The sequence below is a fragment of the Paramisgurnus dabryanus genome, chromosome 12 (assembly GCF_030506205.2).
Source record: "Paramisgurnus dabryanus chromosome 12, PD_genome_1.1, whole genome shotgun sequence".
NCBI classification, from domain to species: domain Eukaryota; kingdom Metazoa; phylum Chordata; class Actinopteri; order Cypriniformes; family Cobitidae; genus Paramisgurnus; species Paramisgurnus dabryanus.
In genome coordinates, this window is record NC_133348.1 from 35,870,731 (window position 1) to 35,892,869 (window position 22,139).

A 22,139-nucleotide genomic window follows, 5' to 3' on the forward strand; every position below is an offset into this window, starting at 1 on the left:
TGCCATATAGTTTTGCCATTCAAGATTTAATTCTTTTGTTGTGCATGATCACAGTTCATATGTGTGGGGAAAGATAAGCTATTAGAGTAAAAATATTGCGTTAGGCTGCTTCATGAGTTAATAAGAATTTTTTTGTACAATTCCTGCAAATGCAGTGATATAGTTCATGTTCTTATGATTTATATTTATGAATTAAAATGTTTTGAAAATGTGCTGTGGACAGAGACGCATTCATTTTTTTCTCTTTCGCGCAGGTTATGTTTTGAAAGACGATGCCCTGTAGCTCAGACACGGCCCCACTTTTCAACAGGCCCACCTAAAACTTTTTCCAAAAAACCCCAACTTTTACTATATTCTAATTTTGTCAAGAATTATAAAAAATCGTCAATAAGCTCATAATTTGTGCTAAAATAGTGTAAATGTTTAGTTTTAAAACCATTTCAAAAAGCTGGTAATATTTTGATGTTTCTGCGCATTTAGGCAGACAGTGAGGTTCGGGTTTGTTCCGATCAGAGCTCGTGAGCGGAGAGCGCATTTCTGAAAATTAGAAATATTTTAATTATATATATATATATATATATATATATATAATTAATATAATAATGGATTTTTGTTAGGTCGGCCAATGATTACCAAATTTCTCTCTCATATTGCTTCTCATATCCACTGGAAACAGTCCAAAAAATCGAACCAAAAGTCAAATTATTATGGACGGAAGTTAAAACAGTTGGGTACAAAATGACTCATGACGAAATATGGTGGGTACGCGTACCCACTGTCACCGAAATCGACACCCATGAAACATCCCCCCTCTGTTTTTTCACAAATCGCACCCTGGTTATTATCCTCCTGTCCTGCGCGTGAGAATTCACCCCACCCTTACCCCTGCGCGTCTCACAGCGGGATGGAATGTTTACAAGATGTTGTCTGTTTTTGTCCCTAATGAATGAAATTAATTGTGATTCTCGCCTCTCTGACATTGTGTCAGGTGGTTTTATTACATCGATCGTAGTTAAAACATATCCAGAGACATGCTTTGAGGTGAATTACCCGCATGTTTTTATGCGCGTCTCTGAAGTCATAGAATGGTCCATGCGTTTTTTATGCACTCTTAAGTTGTATCTGTAACATCAAAAGTTTTTTTATAGACAATCAAGAATAAGACATTTAGATGTGTCGGGGGTAAATTTACATCTGATATCACATGAGTGACTGTGCTTTGAATAAACTTATTTTGGTCCTGTGGACGAACAAAATGACTATGTCCCTAATATGCATAAGACTATAATGCATAAAGAAATTATTTTAACCATGGGTTTTTAAAAGTCTATACCATAACTATTTTTAAATTTATGGGTTGTTTTTAAATAGCGACAGGGGTCGTATTTTTAAGAACCGCAAACGTGCGGTAGGGTGCATACAGAACCATAATTTGGGGATGCTCCGTTGTTTACAAACTTTGTGTTATCAGTTGATACAAACCAGATCTCTCGTCTTTAACAGACACCCCTATGTACCAACCTCGTATAAAGTAAGGCCCACTAAGATTGTATTTAGCACACCTGAAAATTTGTGTTTGGAACTTTGAGCAAGAAAGTCTACGTTAAAAAGTCTAGAAGCGAAATGGCTACATATCTTAGCGATGAGTGTGTTTAAGATTCTGTTTTTGTTTTTTAAATGTGTTGTGTATTACAAATGTATCGCAAAGGCTCGGATAACATATCATATGGTACTGTTTTAGGTGCCCTGAACGATCCAGACTTTGCTGATGTTGCAGGAGAAATGTGTGATTTAAATAGGTTATCAGGTATGTTTTAACGTTTTCTACATATAATTTTTAAATGATGCGCTCGCATAAAAAATACATCTATAACATTTTCTAATTCCTTCAGGATTGAGGACCCCCCAGTTAATGATGAGAACTGTAAGTTGTGTGTGTGTGTATGTGTTGGCTACAGTATGTTTTACGACCACCCTCTATTTTCACAGTGGGTCGCAACATCAGATCATCTGACCGAGACATCGTATGGGGAGTTGCAGGTCGTCAGACACTCAGCGCGTATTTGTGTTTTACATTTTTCGTTCCAACATTTTGTCTGTTTTCAAAAATACTAAAAATGATCTTTGTCTTGCAGCGCATTTGTCTAACCTTCTGGACAGCATACCCACTACATCAGGGGTCTCAGAAAAAATTAGAGGGGTAAGATCTGTGTGTGTGTGTCTCTGATGCCATATGGCTTACGCTCCACCCTCTCTATCTTTCACAGGGATCCGTACCACGTCTGCTCGACACAACGTTGGTAGAGCTGGAGTTCGCAAACCACTCTGTACGTAAATGTGTTTTTACGGTTGCGCTTCAACAAAGTTAATTATTTAAAAACTAAAAATTTTATCTCTGGTATTGCAGCGGATTTGTCCATCCTGGTGGATAACATACCTCACAAAACGCGGTGGGGTCTCGGAGGACACAAAAGACAGCGATCCAAACAGGCCATGGTTCAGGCCCCACGGGTTCACAATACACCTTTACAAGGCATATTTAGCCTCCATTAGAAATGGTCTTTAAACAGAATGTTTTATTTTAATATATTTTCTAATAACAACATGTTTATCTTTTTACAGTTTTGAATGCTAGCGACAATGCGATCGATGAGGCATCATCTTTAGGGACTGACGTTAGAACATCTCTCCATGGTACGTTTATACTGGATTAGAAGAGGTTTAATTAAAAAATGTTTTTAATATTTTTCTAATAACCTGTTTTATCTGTTTGTAGTATTGGACACAAGCGATAACGCTGTAAGTTTTGCAGAGTGGGATGTGGATCTGCTTAATGCGTGGGACGCTTGCGATTTTGATCTACCTCCCCCATCACCAACACCGGCAACAGCGACCCTGAATGTCCAAGAATCACCTGTGTTTTCCGAACAGGCTCTCGCGGTGGTACCCCTAAATCGAAAAGACAGTGATTCTGAGGATACAGAATTGACCCCATCGGTCTTGCCACTGAACCTTGAGGACCGAAGTTCCACGTCTTCCGAACAGGACCCTGAGGCATTGCCATCTAACCAGCAGACCTACAGAAACAAACTTGCGTCTGATGAACAAGTCCCAGACAACACTGAAAATGAAGTGACTCTAATAGAGATCAAAGACTTTCTGGAGTATGTCTGGGATGCTTATGTACAATTAACAACAATTTGTTGCCGCGGGGTTTTCAAACCTGGATACAGAACGAAGATCCTTGTTTGAGTTAAACACAGAAATTGTCACTCTGCTAAAAAAGGGTTTTGGTAAGTGACAAATTATCATTTGTTTTGCTGATGTTTTAAACTTATAGCGTTTGTGTTGTCAATACCTGTTGCTGTTGGTTTATTTTTCATTGTTTATATAATCTGGTTTTTATACTCGTTATATTTTGGGGTAGGGCTTTTCATTGTTTTATTTATTTTGTTTGTTTTTTGATATCTTGTTGATGTTTCTTATACTCGTTATATTTTTGGTTTGGTTTTATTGTGTTTACAGAATTGATTGTCTTGTGGGTTGATTTTGGCCCGTATAAACAGTCTATGAATATAGATCACGCTATTACAGATGGTTTCGCAGATTAAATAAATATGGTGCATTCCCTGTCACATGTCCAGCCAGAGCCGAGCATGGCCTTAGATCAGGATACTTTAAATACGCATCAAGTTTTTAAGCTCCCAGAAACTGGTTTTATCAATAATCAGATTGAACCTGGGACTTCAGACAGTGGTTTTATCAATAATTAGATTGATCCAGAGGTTCCGGGTGTTCATTTTACGGCCATCAGGTTCTCGATGGGTCAAATGAGAATTTGAATGTTCACCAGGTTGGTGAGGGGTCGGACGAACCGCATCACAATTCTGAAACCCCCGACGATGTTGAGAGGCTTGTGAGAGACGGGGGTGAATTTAATGGCTATATCATTGTTCCTCTTACAAGATTTAAGAGTCTGGAAATACACAGGAATATAAATCCGAGGTCAATATCTTCTACAGATATGGCCTCGTACGTTGTATTTTAGGATGGTGTTCTAAATGAAATAGTCTCACTTTCTAGAATTATGGCCGTAGATGGAGGATTTATACATTTATTATTAAGAGGAGAAAGTTTAACATCTGACGTCAACGCTCTGCTTACACCAGCCAACAATTACAGCGTCTCCGTGTTCACAAATCAGATACATCATGCAAAGCAACGCAATCTATCTAATGTTAAAAGTCTCTATGGTCAGAAGGAAAAAATTCCTTGATCTAGCACACAATGAGGTTATAAAAAGAAATAGAATGATTTTTTTTTGCCCTACTAATATGTCTGATAAGCTATGCTTCATTTGTCTTGCACACTTCCTGAATCCCCAAAAAACAGACACTGAATAAGTGCCCATAGCTGCTGCCATGCAAAATGCAGCTGGATTTTCTAACCAAGACATGATACGGTTTAATGACGTGGCATTGTTTGAGAGGTTGCTAAACATCAAAATTTTAGTTTTCCACAGATCAAGCACAGGTGCATTGGAAAAATACATGACAAAAGATAAGCCCCACTACAAGATGGTGTTTCTCTATCTGTCGGATAGTCATTATTTCTTGATAAAATATTTGAGGGGTTTATTGCAGTGTTTCTTAACTGCGTTCCTGGAGGCCTACTGATCTGCACATTTTGTATGTTTCTCTTATCTGCCGGCCTCAGTTCAGATCATGGAGATCTCTGCTAATGAGCTGATGATTTAAATCAGGTGTGTTAAATAAGGGAGACATACAGAATGTGCAGAGCTGTGGGCCTCCAGGAATAACGCTGAGAACCACTGGTTTATTGGATGTCGCATCGTCTGCGACTATTGTTACGCTTGCTTTTCTGATAAGAGATTTCACAGATGCAAATACGCCTGTGACTGCTACAAGCACCCTGTTCAGACGATACACTGTGGTGATTATTTGAGGTACTGCAAATCAAAATATTGTTATGACATGCATAAAAAGCCTCCACTGGGTCAACAGTTTGCCCAGTGTGACGTAAACAAAAACTGCCCAAGATGTAATCTACGCTATGACGTCAGAGGTTCTGCCACCAAACCGCACAAATGTCCAGCAGACACGTGTGTGCATTGCGGCATGGATTTGATACCCGATGGGGCTCACCAGTGTTTTATTCAGCCCATAAGGCTCGAGACACCCAGCGAGAAATCGATCTTCTATGATTTTGAGACGTGTTACAAGGGTGGGAAGGATGTTGCAAATTTTGTATGTGCCATAACTTTTCCGGGTGAAGATTTTACAGCAGAGGGCACCGACTGTGTCGCACAGCTCGTGCAAAGATTCAGACAACCTAGGTATACCAATTACATGTGGATAGCCCACAATGCTTCTGGCTTTGACAATTTTATACTTTTGGAATATTTCACAAAAGAAGGGCTCACTATTAAAATCACGATGCAAGGCTCTCGTTTGATATTAATGTTTGAAGAAAGTTAGGGTGACCATACGTGCCATTCTACCCGGACGCATCCCGTCCAGGATTTTGTGTTCGTCTTCCGGACGTCATATTTGTCGACATACGTCATAGAGGATTATTATTATTATTACAGAAAAGCAACCGTTACATTTTAAGGTATGAATGAAATAGGGCTGTGCAAAAAATCGACTGCGATTATCATGCGCGTGTCATCAGTAAAGCCGGTTCCGTGATTAGAAGTAAATTGCCATCAGCTGCTTTCAGATGGAGCAGCATTTATTACACAGACCCGTAGTTCACCGAGAAGCTAGGCAAAATCGCATAGAAAATCGGAATCGATTTTCCTCGATTATGAACCCGATTTTGCCTAGCTTCTCGGTGAACTACGGGTCTGTTTAATAAATGCCGCTCCATCTGAAAGCAGCTGATGGCGATTTAATACTAATCACCGAACCGGCTTTACTGATGACACGCGCATGATAATCGCAGTCGATTTTTTGCACAGCCCTAGAATGAAACTATGTCGACATACGTCATAGAGGATTATTATTATTATTACAGAAAAGCAACCGTTACATTTTAAGGTATGAATGAAACTATGATTGTTATCTTATGTTTTTAACTGAATGGCGTATGCGGTCAACAAATACGACTTCCGGAAGACGCACCGAAATCCTGGACGGGATGCGTCCGGGAAGAATGGCACGTATGGTCACCCTACGAAAGTTTCAAGCAAAGATTTCTCGATAGCTTCTCATTTCTTCCAATGCCTTTAGCCAAGACAGCATCTGCCATGAATCTGACCTGTGCAGAGAAGGGCTATTTTCCACATCACTTTAACCGGGTGGAGAATGAAAACTACATAGGTCCATATCCAGACAAAAAAATGTACAGAGAAGGAAAGGGAACAGTTTGACGAATGGCACAAGTCCGTAGAGTGTGAAGTATTTGACTTTAAAAAAGAGCTGCCGCTGTACGGGAGGAACGATGTTGTTTTGTTGAGAGAGGTGTGCATGAAATATTGTGATGAGTTTATACAATGTACTGCACTTGACCCCTTCAGATACACAACTCTGGCATCGTGCTGCATGGCAGTGTACAACACCCATTATCTGCAGAGAGACACATTAGCAATGACGCACAACGATGCCTACCTGACTAAAAAAAGCATATTCAAGCGCATCCATTGAATGGCTTGAATATGTCAGTCATTCGCCCGCCGTCGATGTCCAGCATTAATTAAATCGTGGTGAAATGTCATTCGGTAGGTATCGAGTGGATGGTCATTTCCAAAAGGGAAGACAGTATAGGGAAGACAGTATATAAGACATGTATATTCTGGAGTTATTAGGTTGTTTGTGGCATTTACGTTCATGCAAATTTAATGAATTTTACATTCATCCTGTGACAAAATTGATGCACGGTGTGCACAGAAGGCAGCATGAGGCCAAAATTGAGGTTTTGGAGAAGGCGTATGGGTTGAATGTTGAGGTGATGTGGGAGTGTGAATGGAACGCTGCTAAGCAGCCTGACCCTGACGTAATCGCCTTTATGGCCACTTACACACCCACCTCCACTTATTTGGAGGTCGCACTAACGCGTACAAGCTCTATCTTAAAGCCTCTGAAGGTGAGAAAATCAGATATGTTGATTTTACAAGTCTGTAACCCTTCTGCCAGGCCAAGAAGTGTTACCCCATACACACAGATTATTATTAGTGTTGGATTTTTTTTCTTTTTCATTTTTATTAATTGTATTGTTTTATTTTTTCGTTTTATTGGAAATTATCCAAGTTAGATTCATGCTAATACTTTAACTGGAACTTGTATCTTTGCGTGAAGCTGGCTGTGGAGTTGGTTTCACATACACATGAAGTTTCTAATTAAGTTAACTAACTTTTAAGTTCATTTTTGATTTAAACTTTTACCCATGGTAATTCATTTAAATTTCAATTCATGCTAATATATTTATTTCAATGAAAACTTTGTGTATAGCTGGTAATTTGGGCAAACTACATTTCACACATCAATGTAACTGTCACAAAGGTTTTTTTATTATCAGTTTGTTCTAAAATTTTGTTTGTTTACTATGGATGAAATTGCTTTGTAATTTAAGTTGTTGGTGTTAGATTCATGCCAGTAATGTATTTGAACAAACTAGTATTTTTGTTTATTGCTGGCAGTTTATACTAGAAGAGTTTTAACACATACAATGTCGTAGTGTTATTGACTTGTGTGTTATTGATTAATAAAAAGGCAAACAATTTGAAAGTAAATTTTTGTGTGATTCATTTATTAATATAATTTGGGCAAGATTAGGCTGAGTTATGGCTCAGTTTTGGAAGTTCTGGTTAAATGCTGGTTTTAATATGGTTGACCTATTGCTGAGAACTGGACTGGTACCAATGTTAGAACCTGTTCTGGCCCAGGTTTGGGCCGATTATGGGCTATATCTGGCAGAGACCTACAAAATTGCTATCTGGGTTGTAGGTACGTAATGAGGTTTGTCGTATCTAATACTGACGATGTTGTTGTTTTCATCAGTTATATGTACACATCATAGGAGCGGCACATATGCGTCACCTATTGACTGATATTCGATAATGTCCGTGTAGATGTACAGTGTCTAGAAACCTCCATGTATGTCTGCTTGATATGGAGCTCTTGTCACAACATCCTTGACAGTTTCAGAAGGAGCAGGAGCTTAATCCCTATAGGCACATTTGGTTTCAGTCCTAAATTAACAGCCAACTTGCCGCTAAACATTAACAAAATACCGGGGCTGCTTTTAAAAATACCCTGTTTCTGATGTTATCATAGCCCATGACTCCGTTTAGCCTTGTGTATTTCACTAATCAGCGATGTAACATTTTCATAATATGATATCCTGCTTTTATAAAGTGTCGTTTACTGTCGTTGAAAATATTGGACGACCCTGCATCTGTATTTAAATAAAAAAAATGTGTCTTTGGTGCTAAATGTGTACCATGTTCTATGATATTCAATTTCAACAATCCCCACCTCCCATTTACCTCTCAGGTTTATAGGATTGACTAACCTTGTCCTATAATTTGAGATAGAATTGTTGGTGTGCACATCCGAAGATGCGTTGCATGGTAAAGTGACATAAATGCCGCCCTCACCCATGTCTGTTTTTTATTGGACTCTCTTTATTCTGTGTGGGTTTCTCCTTTTGAAGGATTCTGTATATTGTATATTATATTAAATTTATCCCATCCGAGCCATTTCACTAAAACTAATGTTTTTTGCCACGTTTCTTCTTGTCTAAGATTTTCTCTACTTTAAATGCTTTGTTTTCACACACAGATATTTTTTGTAATTCTTGTTCATAAAAGCGACCATCAATAACGTCGTTATCATAATCCTGTAATTTGTTGACCGGTGGATCCCGGGGTATGCACTCTGCAATTGTAAAATACTCTTCTGTGTAATTCTGTTCATAACCTTTCGCGAACAATCCCCTAACTTTGGAGATTCTAACAACATCAGCGATCTTGTATTTAAAACATACAGGTTTGTCTCGTAGCATGCCTGCAGGTCCATACAGATTTTCAAACACAACATGTTTAATATCTTTGTTGACATCCACAGGTCTCATCTTAATACTCCTGTGATAACTGGTGTTGTAGACCCGCTGATATCTTGTAATACGTCAATATACCCAGGGTGCGATTTGTGAAAAAAAAACAGAGGGGGGATGTTTTCATAGGCGTCAATTTCGGTGACGGTGGGTACGTGTTCCCACCATATTTCGTCATGAGTCACTTTGTACCCACTACTTTTAACTTCCGTCCATAACAATTAGATTTTTGGTTCGATTTTTTGACTGTTTTCAGTATGAGGAGCAATAAGAGAGAGAAATTTGGTAATCATTGTCAGACCTAACAAAAACCATTATAATATTACATTTATTTGATTTTTTAAAAATATTTCTAATTAAAATATTTCTTATATTCAGAAATGTGCTCTCTGCTCACGAGCTCTGATCGGAACAAACCCAAACCTCACTAGCTACGTTTACATGCACAACATTTTGTCAATCCGACTGAATTTAATACGATTGAAGGTTACGACGAAACAGTTTACATGCACCCTAAACATTGCAATCTGATTAAAATGTTCGTTTACATGTACATTCTATAGAATCCGAACCGAACGTCTGTGCAAGCGCACAGCCAGGGTTGCCAGATTTGCGTATCAGAACCATCCCAAATGGACATTCAAAACTAGCCCAAAAGCATCCCAATGACTATTCACAGCCCAAATACCAATAACTAATGAACAAAATCCTTTCATCTTTAACCCGCAGAAAAAAACAAATGGTGGAAACAGTTTAAACAGTATCCCAAATCTAAACTCAAAAAAGCAGAGGACTTGGCAACGCCTCGCTGCGGACAGCATCTCTCGTCAAGTTCACGCTTTATCTCGATTAAAGTCAAAACGGAGTTGTAGAAAGTTGTTCTTACAAAGTTTTCAGATATAGGTAATGAAAACACCCTTTTCAAAATGCACTTTTTTAATGCTTTAAGTAGCATAATGTTTTAAAAGTACACATAAACGCAGCAGAATGTACATCGCATGACCCCATTAACGTTACCTTAATAATAATGGCCATTCTTATTAGTGTGCCTGGGACAATAACTCTGCTTGTCATCATAAACAGATAATCAGATTGTGATGTTTATTCCTGCTTTATTAATATGCTGAATAATATGCTGCTGAATAGAGGGTTTTCACAGACGTCACGGTCTGGGCGGTAACCCGGATGTGCGGCCATTGTGACCATTTACTCGGTGTAAAGAACTGAACGGAGTACAACGGAGTATTGTGCGCTTTGGATACTTTCAGTGAATGTTAACATGTCTACACAACAGAAAACGCGTCCAAGATGCAGAGGCATATAGGGAAGGACTTGGACCACAAGAAAAAGCATGATATTTCGAGAAATTACAATTTATAGGCGGTGCAGATCCTTACGAGTTAGCTCCCTCTTCCGTGACGACCCGCCGATTCTTCCTTCAGTTGCATATTCCGATATAGTCAACTACCTGGTTTTCATGCCGAGCCCATATGTCAATGTCAGCTTTATTTATATAGCAAATTTAAAATAGTCAGTGTCCTACCAAAGTGCTTTACAGTCAAATAAGCACACAGTAAAACAATAAAAGCAATAATTGTTTTTACCATTTACTATTAAAAATATTATTATCATTTCAATAGAAAATTTGTTATGAGCAATTAAGCACACTGGCATTAAGGCATTGCTGCACAAATTTTAGTTGTGTTTAAGTACATTTTGTGCAAACACTAAAAGTATACTTGTAAAAAGTACATATTAAATACTCTTTAAATAAAGCACAACAAGTAGAAGCATAATTGTTTTATACTTTATGGACTTCACAATACAATACTACAATTTTTCCCGAGCTTTGCCAACCACAAGCGCCCCCTCTGATTATTTCTTGCATTCCTTTCCCTGGTTTTTTATAACTTTTGGAAGTCGATAATATTCCAAATGTTTTTCTCAATCTGTCCTGTTGGTACAACCTCAACCACGGCAATAATTAACCATTTTCCTTGACGACGTTCGGGATATACTTCAGTGCCTATGCTCTGTTGTGATGCAGAGTGCCTCCAATATGGCGTCTACCGCTCTGATGACGCGCCGTGAAAACCCTCTATATGCTGCCTTCCATCGTTTTGAGTCTGGTCTTGACACACAGCTCCACAACCATCTCGCAAGTGTTGATAGGCTATTACTCGTGAAGTGTAACCGGTTGTGTAACCAATCAGATAGCACCGTGGGTGGGACATTGAGCAAGTCTGCAGAGTGGTGAATACAGAGAGGCTGCATGGCAGCTATATCAAAGCCAGCCAAAGTAGCACATTTTAAAATAAAATTGACTTTAATCAAACCACGGATCCGTGATAAGTTTTGTGATCCGTCTCGCCACTATTGTAGTAGCACTGATCCCTTTGAGGGGGGGATAAATTTATCCCCACCGGGGATAAAAATAATTAAGCAGAGGCAGCTATACATTGACCAGAAAGGGGGAAATCCCACGCATCCCCCCCGGCAAATCGCACCCTGAATATACCTCCTGGAGTTTGTGGCTGTTAAAAAACGGCACATCAAGGTTTTGAGACTATGATTAAATCTTTCAACTACAGAAGCTTTTAAATCCGATGCGACAGCAAAATGATGAATATTATATTTTTTAACAACTTGAAAACGTTTGTTAAAAAAATTATTTCCCCTCATCCGTCTGTATTTTTTGAGGTACACGGCCTTCCCCAAGTATAGATTCAAAAGTCTTAGCGACCTCAATACCATTTTTGTTCTTTAAGAGGCGAGTCCATGCATATTTACTAAAAATTTTGTGTCGTCATTTTCCTTGGAATATGCAGACATATCGACCAAATCAGCTTGAAACTGCATGTCTATCCTGTAAACAATCACTCTGTTTCTTTTGTATTTAAGATGAGCCTGTCTATGTAATGTGTAGGCATCCTGTGAGGAGAGCCATTCTGAAACTTCCTTGTCATTTAACCGTACATCATAATCTTTTAAAACAGCTTGTTTTAAATGATTTTGACCACCTAAAGATGCTGGGTTGGAGGGTGTGTAATAAACCTTGTTCATGAGTTCTGCTGACATGACGTCGTCTCATCAGACCACAAATAAGTAATGCGCGTGAGAGTTAGGTAGATAGTCTTTTTTATTTTCATACAGCAAGATAATACAGATTATAGGGTCTCTTAATACAATTTTTATATAAGAATATATAAGCCATTACAGGGTGTCTAAATACCATTAAAAAATGTATACATGAAACAGGTCTTTTTATTGATCATATATTCAGCAGCTGTTGCGACAACTTCATACAAATTAAATTGTGAATTCTTTAAAATCATAGCATTGCATAAATCAATTACATATGTAGAAATTGTGATTACATTGCATATGTATAAATTATCATGACTTTTATACATCAAATCTAGAGTTTTTTCAATAAAAATACAAGGTTGATCTTCGGCATTACTACACATCTGGACCATGGTATTCCATGACATAGCAATATTTTGCACATCAGATATTTGTTGTTTGAGATTGGTCACACATTTGGTGCTTTCACAAGCATAAGGTTTCAAATCAGAGTCAGTTTCAAGAGATATCACAGTACATAAGAGATTAACCAGTTTATGTTTATTAACATTTTTAATCAGACCAGTAAAACACAGGTTCCCCATCTGAAAGCTGATGTCAAATCAACTGTAGTCAGCAGATTTACTTCAGGAGTCCACCCAATTGAAGACAAGTTTTCACAGCTCTCGTCCACAAGTTCGTCTGTAATTTCTTTCAGCTTAGCCACAATAAAAGGTTCACTCCTTAATTCACACAGAATAGCATCCACAGCACCTTAAACCCTCAGGAGATGAGATTTCAGTCCAATCTGGTTCAGAGCTTGAACGATGATGTGTTTAAACTCTGGTTTAAGCAATGTTCTGGTGAAATCCTCATAGTTGTAGTCAAAGAAATAGGCTGTGGCTTCATACAGACAGCCATGTTGTATTTGGCTAGGATGGTTCACTTCGCAACCGTAGCATTCACGCTTCAACTTTGAGCCGACAACACTTCCCAGCACTGACGCAACAATGGTCTTTATTAACTTAAAACCAGCGCCTGTGATGAAAGTCAGGTTGTGATACCCCAGCTCTCTCCAGAATTCATCCAGCCAGCTGTTAATAGGCAGGGTGTCTTCGGCAGTTGGAAGGGCAACTTCCATGGTATCGGGTGTGTCTTTGATGGTGTGGCATGGAGTTTCAGCATCTTGAGACATGATGCATCAATGTGTCTGGGGTCTGTGCCGGTTGATATTTAATGTTTGTAGTATGTGGGTGGTGACGGCAGCTCGTTGGTCCCCGCCATACTTCCTTGGGAGTCAAACTATTTAACCCTTACGGAATTGTATTGTTTACGCATCCTGCACCATCTAAACACCGTGCGCAATTTCTTGTCAAACTCGTAGCACCCCACACGCTTATCAGCCATTGGAAACTCGTGTTTAGCCATTTCTTCAGAGTCGTGTAAAAACTCAGTCATACGTACACGTAGGGCTGGGCGATATATATCGGGGGATTGTCATGTGTGTCTCGTCAGTAAGCCGGTTCCTTGATTAATAGTAAATCAGCATCAGCTGCTTTTAGATGGAGCGACATTTACTACAAAGAGCCGTAGTTAGCTGACAATCTGGGAAATTTCGCATTAATTTTCAAGGACGTATCGCCTGGTGATGGCGATTTACTACTAATTTTATTTATTTCTTTAATAAATAAATAAAAGATGCATGGAATTATTTTTATACTGAGCTTGTTGAGATAATAGATAAACATGCTCCTTGGAGATTAATCAACGTTAAGGGTCGACATTTACCATGGATCAATGGAGATCTTATAAACTTATTTAAACGAAGAGACAAGGCATGGAAAACTTATCGTACATCAAATGATTCTGAAGACTGGGATACTTATAAAGAATTAAGGAATAAATGTAAAACTACTACTAGAAATGCTAAAGCAAATTATTATACTGATTGTTTATCAACTGATTTTAAGAATCCAAAGCATTTCTGGAAGAGAATCAATAACATTACTAACAAACCTATAAAAAGCTTTATTTCACATATTAGAGTAAACAATGAAACACTTATTGAACCTTTATTAATTGCAGAGGCCTTTAGTCAGCACTTCTCTACAGTTGACAGTTCTTTTTCCTTTCCTCCTCACTCTGATGCTTGTATGACCCAAAATAAGTGCAGTGGATTATTTTGTTTTAAAACTTTTTATCACTCCAGTTGAGGTTCAGCAGGTTATTGATGGTATAAACTCTAAATGCAGTGCTGGTCCAGATGGTTTGGAGATCAGGTTTTTTAAACTCGCCTCTCATGTTTTATCATTTCCATTGGCTGATATATTTAATTTATCACTGGCATCTTGTGAAATACCTCGATCATGGAACTGTGCCAAGGTAATTCCTCTTCATAAAGGAGGTGATATCACAGATATGAATAATTATAGACCTATTTCAATAATCAATAGTGTATCAAAAATATTTGAAAAATTAATCTTTAATCAACTCTCTAAATATCTTAATGAGCAAAATATCTTATCTCCTCATCAATCTGGTTTTCGATCACATTTTTCGACCACTTCAACTCTTCTAAAATTCACAAACGACATACTGTCAGCAGCTGACAGTAATATGCCTACAGGTGCCATATTTATTGATCTTACTAAAGCATTTGATATGGTTGATCATTATCTTCTCTTGGATAAATTATATGCTATTTGTCTTTCTTCTGACTCTTTATTATTCTTTAATTCTTTTCTTCATCACAGAAGTCAATGCGTTACTTTTCAAGGTAGCCAGTCAGGCTTCAAAATTATTGATAAAGGTGTTCCACAAGGCTCATCCCTAGGTCCTCTCTTATTTTCCATTTTTATTAATGATTTACCGCTAATATGTCATGACAGTTCAATTCACTTATATGCAGATGACACTGTAATATATTCATCCAATTCTGACATTTCGCAAATTCAATACTCTCTTCAATCAGACTTTAATGTAGTTCAAAAATGGTTTTCCTCTAATAAACTCCTCCTGAATAAAAGCAAATCGTATACCATGCTGTTTTGTACTCGTTTTAATAATTTGCTCAAATCTAAAAATTGGTCGATTAATTTTCTTGATGGAACAGCTTTAACAAAAGTTGAAGAATTTAAATGTCTTGGTCTCTGGCTAGATACACAGCTCTCCTTTAAACCTCATATTAATTCCATCTGTAAGAAAATATATGGTCAATTGAAGTCATTATATCGCTCTGTTGATTGCTTTTTACAACAGGTTCGGAAAAAAATTATTACTCATCTGATATTTCCATTAATGGATTATGCTGATGTTATATATGGGAACACTACAGAATCAATTCTTCGCCCTATTTATGTATTATATAATAGTCTCTGTAGATTTGTGCTTAGATGTCCTTATAGAACTCACCATTGCCAAATGTATGAGTCTTTGAACTGGTTGGCTCCTAATTTAAGACGGCAATTTCACTGGTTATTGTTTATTTTTAAGTGTATTCATTTTCATTTTCCACCATATTAGAAAAATTATCTAGTTCCTACACAGTATTACTTAAGGCATGTGGATCAGCTTTTTTATATGTTCCCAGAATCAATAAAGAATTAGGACGTTCTGCATTTAAATTCAAAGCTCCATCAGATTGGAACAATCTTCCCTGTTCATTTCGATCTATTAATTCTTTTTGTGTTTTCAAATCATCTCTTCTTAATTATTTTCAAACATCTTGTTCTTGTTTCTGATCTCTTTCTATTTAATTTATTACCTTTAATTGTATTTTACATGTTTGTATTTATGTATTTGTATGCAGGTAGGGAAGTGTGTAAGTACATTTATACCTTGATTTTGTGTTTGCATTTTCGCTGATGGCTTGTTGATTTTTATTGACTATGATTGGGCTAGAGGGGAAGGGTTAGGTTTGTGGGAGCATTGTTAGTGTGTGAGTGTATTTAAATGTTTGTTGTAGTTCTGTGTGGTATTTACTTTAATTATGATTTTCTATGTATGATGTTGGTTTCTTTGTAGTGTAAAGGACCCCCTCGAAAATGAGATGGTTCATCTCAAGGGGTTATCCTTGAAAATATAGAAAGAAATAAAAAAATAAAGTCACATTCCAACTCAAAGCTTTCTAAATACCTAAAAGATGGAAAGAATCACGACTCACAGCCAAATCTGTGTTCGCAGTTTAGATAGTTTGGGGTTGATACAGAGACAAGTTTGATCTCAGGACACTTTTCAGTTCTTTTTCTTTTAGTGTCCTATTCTTTAAAAATACTTGGGATCCACAGATGGGCATTTAATGTTTTTAACTCTGTTCATAGTGGCACTCAAAAATAAGTACTTTTCTATTATTTTTTAGAAAAAAATATTTTCTAAACTCAAAAGGAAGCTGAACATTCAAAAAGTAAACACTTTCAGCCTTTTAAAGTGGAGCGACGCCCTATTTAAGTGGCTCTGTCCTTTAATTCAATTAAATTACATTAAACATCAAACAAAATAGTTATATGCTATCAACAATTTACATAATACATCATGTATGCTGACAGATATTACATACAAATGATTCCTCTGGGCATCCACTGCTGATGCCGATGGTTCCAGGCTCCATAAGAAGGTTAAAAAAATGCATCTGGAACTTGAAGCTCATCACACAACCCTTCAACCCAATCAGAGATGACAGCTCTGGCCTGTGGGACATTCAAATATGGGTTCTTACATTTATGCATTTGGCATTAAACCTTCCTCTCATACTTGTGCATTACCTTTATGAAGTATATTAAATATATAAAAGATTGATCTTACATCTTCACAAAGGTTCTCACCTTGGAAACTTAATGTGTGAGGGAGCTCCTCCAATGTAGATATCAGAGAACGGTAAAGGTTTTTTCTCATTTTCTATTGACTTTATATGACTCCTGTCTACTCGCAGAATGATCTTCTTAGAGTGATGATAAATCACAGACACCTGAAAAAAGCCAACTTGTTAAAACCTGCAATGCGTCCCACATGCACATTTGTGTTATTTGATGAAGAAAACATTTAAGGGGTGGTTTAAAAACACATTTAAAGACTTGATCAAAAGATAAACATTACCTTATGATATCTGGCATCATTGATCTGGAGTTTGTCATTCTCCATGATTATAGGGCCGCTGGTGAAGCCAAAGTCATATATGAGACGGAGAAATCCATTTTTCAACTCCAACACAAAGAAATTAGCCTGCAGAAGTCCATCATAAATTCATCCATACATCCACAGTTAAATAATTGCAATGTTCATTATTTTGAATAAGTAAATCATTTTCAGAACAAGATTTATTAAAAACATTATATTTACCTCCTTAACCATGAGGAATAGTATGCCATTGTTGGAAACAGTTCGCACTTCTATATCAAATATAGTGACAACTCCAAATTTGCCTCTTTCCTCAATGTTAGTGACTAAAGCGAAACCAGTGCCATCAAACAAATAACTTGTCACACGACTCTGAGAGAAAGCCAAATTATGTCTGAAGAGGGAGAATGTAATGGATTAATAACAGACCATATAAGTGCCACCTTTCACATCACTCATGCACAACATCAGCTTCTGTGAGAAACAAAATATTATGAAATGGGTTATGAAAGTTACAAAACAGGTGTAAAAAAGATTAGGTCAGTAACAGAACACAGATTACAACATATTATATGGCACTTTACACAACTAGCATACAGGTTCTTTACCTATTTATGATTAAAGCAATTAGTATAAAAACCTCAAATATTTTTGGCAACTGTAAGATATGAAACACATACGTTTATTTACATAAGATTTTATCAACCCATGCTCATGATTTGAATGGCATGTATGAATGGTACGCAGTGGAAACGTTGTGCAATACTTAGATTTCCATTTGGCATGCATGATAACGCCAGTCCTTCCCGTTCACTTAATATGACACCTCTTTTAGTGTCATTGATTTTATGTATTGTTTTCTCTTTTTTTCTGTTTTTTAAACCTTTGTCTCTGAGGTTTGAGGTTAGATTTGGGATTTGCTTTAGGATGGCATAGGTTTCTTGATGTTTCTGTCTATTTTTAAACCATGGTCGCTTGGAGTTGGGGTTAGACTTTGGGGATTTGGGTTAGGATTTCATTCTATGTAACAAAAAGTTGTTTTAACTCCAAACCCAAGCGATGGTAAAAAAAAAGAGAGAGCAATACATAAAACAACACGAAAAGATGTGCATATGTATGTATTGCACGACTTTTCACACTGCATGCAATTTAGACGCAAATCATGAGAATGGGCTGGATTTTAAGCATGAGAAGAATGTACTCTACAGTATATATACACCGTGTGCAGAATTATTAGGCAACTAAATGAAAAACAAAGATTTTCCCATCTCACTTGTTATTTTTCACCTGTTAAAGTGAGATAATAAGCAAACTCTACATTTACAAATAAACATTTCTGAAATAATAAATAAATAAACTCAGTGACCAATATAGCCACCCTTCTTTTCGATAACAGTCACAAGCCTTCCATTCACGGATTCAGTCAGTTTCTTGATCTGGTCAGAATCAACATTAAGTGCAGCCTAGTGTTGCTTTCGTCAACGAAAAGTATGACGAAATATAGTCGTCAACGAACCTTTTTCACGTGACGAAAACGAGACGAGACGTAACGAAAATGCTGGTCATGTGACGATGACTATAATAAAATGTATAATGCAATATTGTTGACGAATAAAAACGAGACTAAAAGTGGTTTACAAAATAAAAACTAAGCTAAAATGTCTCTTCATTTTCGTTGACCAAAACGAGACGAGACGAAATGTTATAACGTTATTTCGTCTTTTACCCATCTCAGCATCTCCGCGCCCCCACCACCTGACTGCAGGTGATCACGTGTGTTGTTGGCGCTGCGTAGATCAATCAAAACATGAAAGTACCGCGAGAGTGAGTAGAAAGCATGCGGAGCATTCTGCTCTCGCGATGCTTTGATATCATACGCCTCCATTTGCACGTTAATGGGCTTTTCAAATGGTGTACGCGGCAACCGCGAGACATGCGGAAAGCGGAGAAACGGGGGTGGTTACAGAGGTGAAGCGGAGTTGGTCCACAAGCCTTGCTCGTGCACCTAAGATCCTCTCCCTTTTACGGACACAACTCTTCATGGCAGTCGCTGTTGAAGATAAACACATTTCCACTAAATGCTGCATTAAACGCTTCCACTACATGAGAAAAGCTGTAGCCGCGTGGCGATTCCGACCGGGAAGATGCAGCATTCTGGCTCCAAATGTAAAAGAAAAGTCCAAAATAAATCCCGTGCATCACTTTCAGGTCAGTTCAACAAGCCTGTTAAAATCTATAGCTTTGATTGCTGACACCACCAGTATAACAATGTACAAATTTATATCATGTAACAGTTGTTTAAATGACATTGTGCTGCGTTGCGTTTTGAAACATTGTAAATATATCTATGCTAAAGACATTCGTTGTTTTGTATATGCTTAATAACTACACTTATTTATTATTTAAATAAACAAAACATACTTCGCTGAATACTTGAGTATTAAATCAATCAAACACCTGTACTGTTGAGAACATAACCATACATACCAACTTTGCTTTTCTTAATAGACATCTGATGTTTTCTTAAAGCTGACTTTTAATTTACTTACAAGAAAAACATTTAGTAATTCTCCAAAATTGCTTGGATTTAAACTGACATTTAAGATCAGCTTTGTCACATTAGATTAAGCCAAAGTCCATTAGGTACACTGGTGGTAACGTACAGATGCAGAAATATAAACTATAATAATATATAATTACATATGTATGATTGTAGTTTGTGCTGCTGTCAAAATACAATTATAAATGTTAACAATAGCATATTTCTATTCTCACACATACTATAGTTGTGTGTGACCCATTTGACCTTGTGTGTGTGTGTGTGTGTGTGTGTGTGTGTTTGCTTAGACTACTTTTGTTTTGATTATGTAGACTTTTATGTAGACTCTTACGAACAATCAAGTCACTCACTCAGAGGATAGTAAAATAAATATCTATTCAAATCAGAGCATCTTCCATGTCTGGAATGGATGTATTCTTGGGTCTATAAGGTAACAATAATATAACTTTTGTTTGAAATGGGTTTGGCTAAAAGAAAATATTGTTTTGTCTATAATACTATTAGGTAATTATACTATATGGGTTAAATAGAATTGGATTACTAAAAAGAGACTAAATACAATTTCACTGACTAAAACTAGACTAAAATGTCATCAGTTTTCGTCGACTAAAACTAGACTAAAATAGTAATGGATAAGTCTGACTAAAATAAGACTAAAATGGCAAGAATTTTAGTCGACTAAAACTTGACTAGACTAAAAAGAGTATGACGTGACTAAAACTAATAAAAACTAAAATGACAGCTTGACACAAATACTAGACTAAAACTAAAATGAAAACAGGCTGCCAAAAACAACACTAGTGCAGCCACAGCCTCCCAGACACTGTTCAGAGAGGTGTACTGTTTACCTTCACTGTAAATGTCCTGCTTAAGAAGGGATCAAAAGTTCTCAATAGGGTTTAAGTCAGGTGAAGAAGGGGGTCATGTCATTAGTTTTTCACCTTTAAGGCCTTTACTGGCCAGCCACGCAGTGGAGTACTTTAATGCATGTAATATAGCGTTGTCTTGCATAAAAATCTGTCTTCTTGAAAGATGCAGAATTTTTCATGTACCACTGCTTGAAGAAAGTGTCTTCTAAAAATTGTCAGTAAGTCTGAGGTTGTTTTTTATTTTCATTTTCAACCCAAAAAGGTCCAACTAGCTCATCTTTAATAATACATGTCTGTGCCTGCTTGCCTGTAGTGTATTAGACACTTTCTTTAAGCAGTGGTACAGGAAAAAGTTTCAAGAAGACAGATTTTTATGCAAGACAATGCTCCATTACATACAGTACATCAAAGTACTCCACTGTGTGGCTGGCCATTAAAGGCCTTAAAGATGAAAAACTATTGACATGGCCCCTTCTTCACCTGACTTAAACCCTATTGAGAACTTTTAAGCCCTTCTAAAGCAGGACATTTACAGTGAAGGTAAACCGTACACCTCTCTGAACAGTGTCTGGGAGGCTGTGGCTGCACTTAATGTTGATTCTGACCAGATCAAGAAACTGACTGAATCCGTGAATGGAAGGCTTGTGACTGTTATCAAAAAGGAGGGTGGCTATATTTTGGTCACTGAATTTATTTATTTTTTTAGTTCAGAAATGTTTAATTGTAAATGTAGAGTTTGTTTATTATTCTCACTGTAACAGGTGAAAAACAAACAAGTAAGATGGGAAAATCTTTGTTTTTTATTTAGCCTAATAATTCTGCACACTAATAGTTGCCTAATAATGGTGTACATAGAAATATTCTCTTAAGAAAGCCAAAATTTCACTTTTACTAAAAAAAAATTCAGGTTTGAGGGTTTGTTAACATTTTGAATTGAACAAGAGCACTGTAGTTGTACAATAACAAAAGTTATCCTCAAAAATACAACTTGCCTATAAATATATATTATTCAGCTGGAACAAGGCACAGACTTTGCAACATTCATTTTGTGAAGTTCTTTAAAGTTGTACAAACTGATGACATCACTGTTCAAATTTTCTAATTCAATGCATCCAACAAAAGCAACCAAAGTCAAAGCTGAAGGAACCACGCGCCGAACACATATTTTGTAATGATAAACCACACACATGACAGACTCAGGCACGTGCACACATAGACATCAAAGGGGGCTTGAGCACCTGCCCTTTTTATTCCTGGAGAAAAAGTGCCCTTTTTTCTGGGGTGCTTTTTAAAAAAAAAAAAATAATATGATCTTTATTCATATAACAACTGATGTCTGTCTGTTTCTTGTGTTTTTTACTTGTTGCTTATTTAATTTAACATGAATTTATTCAGAAATCATTTAAATGAGATTTAAACTCTTATATAAAGAAAAATAGCACAAACGGTTAACA

The 22,139-nt window shown here is 37.0% G+C and overlaps 1 protein-coding gene and 1 long non-coding RNA gene across 4 annotated transcripts in view; one reads left to right on the top strand and one right to left on the bottom strand.

Annotated features, from left to right (window-relative positions):
• Positions 1–22,139, bottom strand: part of lama4 (laminin, alpha 4) — a 112,063-nt gene that overhangs the window by 20,571 nt on the left and 69,353 nt on the right. For both annotated transcript variants that reach the window (XM_065263715.2, XM_065263714.2), the window contains exons 34-37: positions 17,479–17,650; positions 17,236–17,361; positions 16,965–17,107; positions 16,700–16,829 (exon numbers count right to left, since the gene is read on the bottom strand). In XM_065263715.2, the coding sequence (XP_065119787.1) occupies positions 16,700–16,829; positions 16,965–17,107; positions 17,236–17,361; positions 17,479–17,650 (571 nt within the window). The remainder of the gene's footprint in view (positions 1–16,699; positions 16,830–16,964; positions 17,108–17,235; positions 17,362–17,478; positions 17,651–22,139) is intronic.
• LOC135745421 (uncharacterized) lies at positions 1,273–5,582 on the top strand. 2 transcript variants are annotated; one of them, XR_010531234.1, is made up of 4 exons: positions 1,273–2,200; positions 2,268–2,327; positions 2,408–2,694; positions 2,777–5,582. It is a non-coding gene; the product is annotated as an uncharacterized lncRNA (long non-coding RNA). The 2 variants fall into 2 exon arrangements; XR_010531233.2 differs by lacking the exon at positions 1,273–2,200 and having other exon boundaries at positions 2,220–2,327.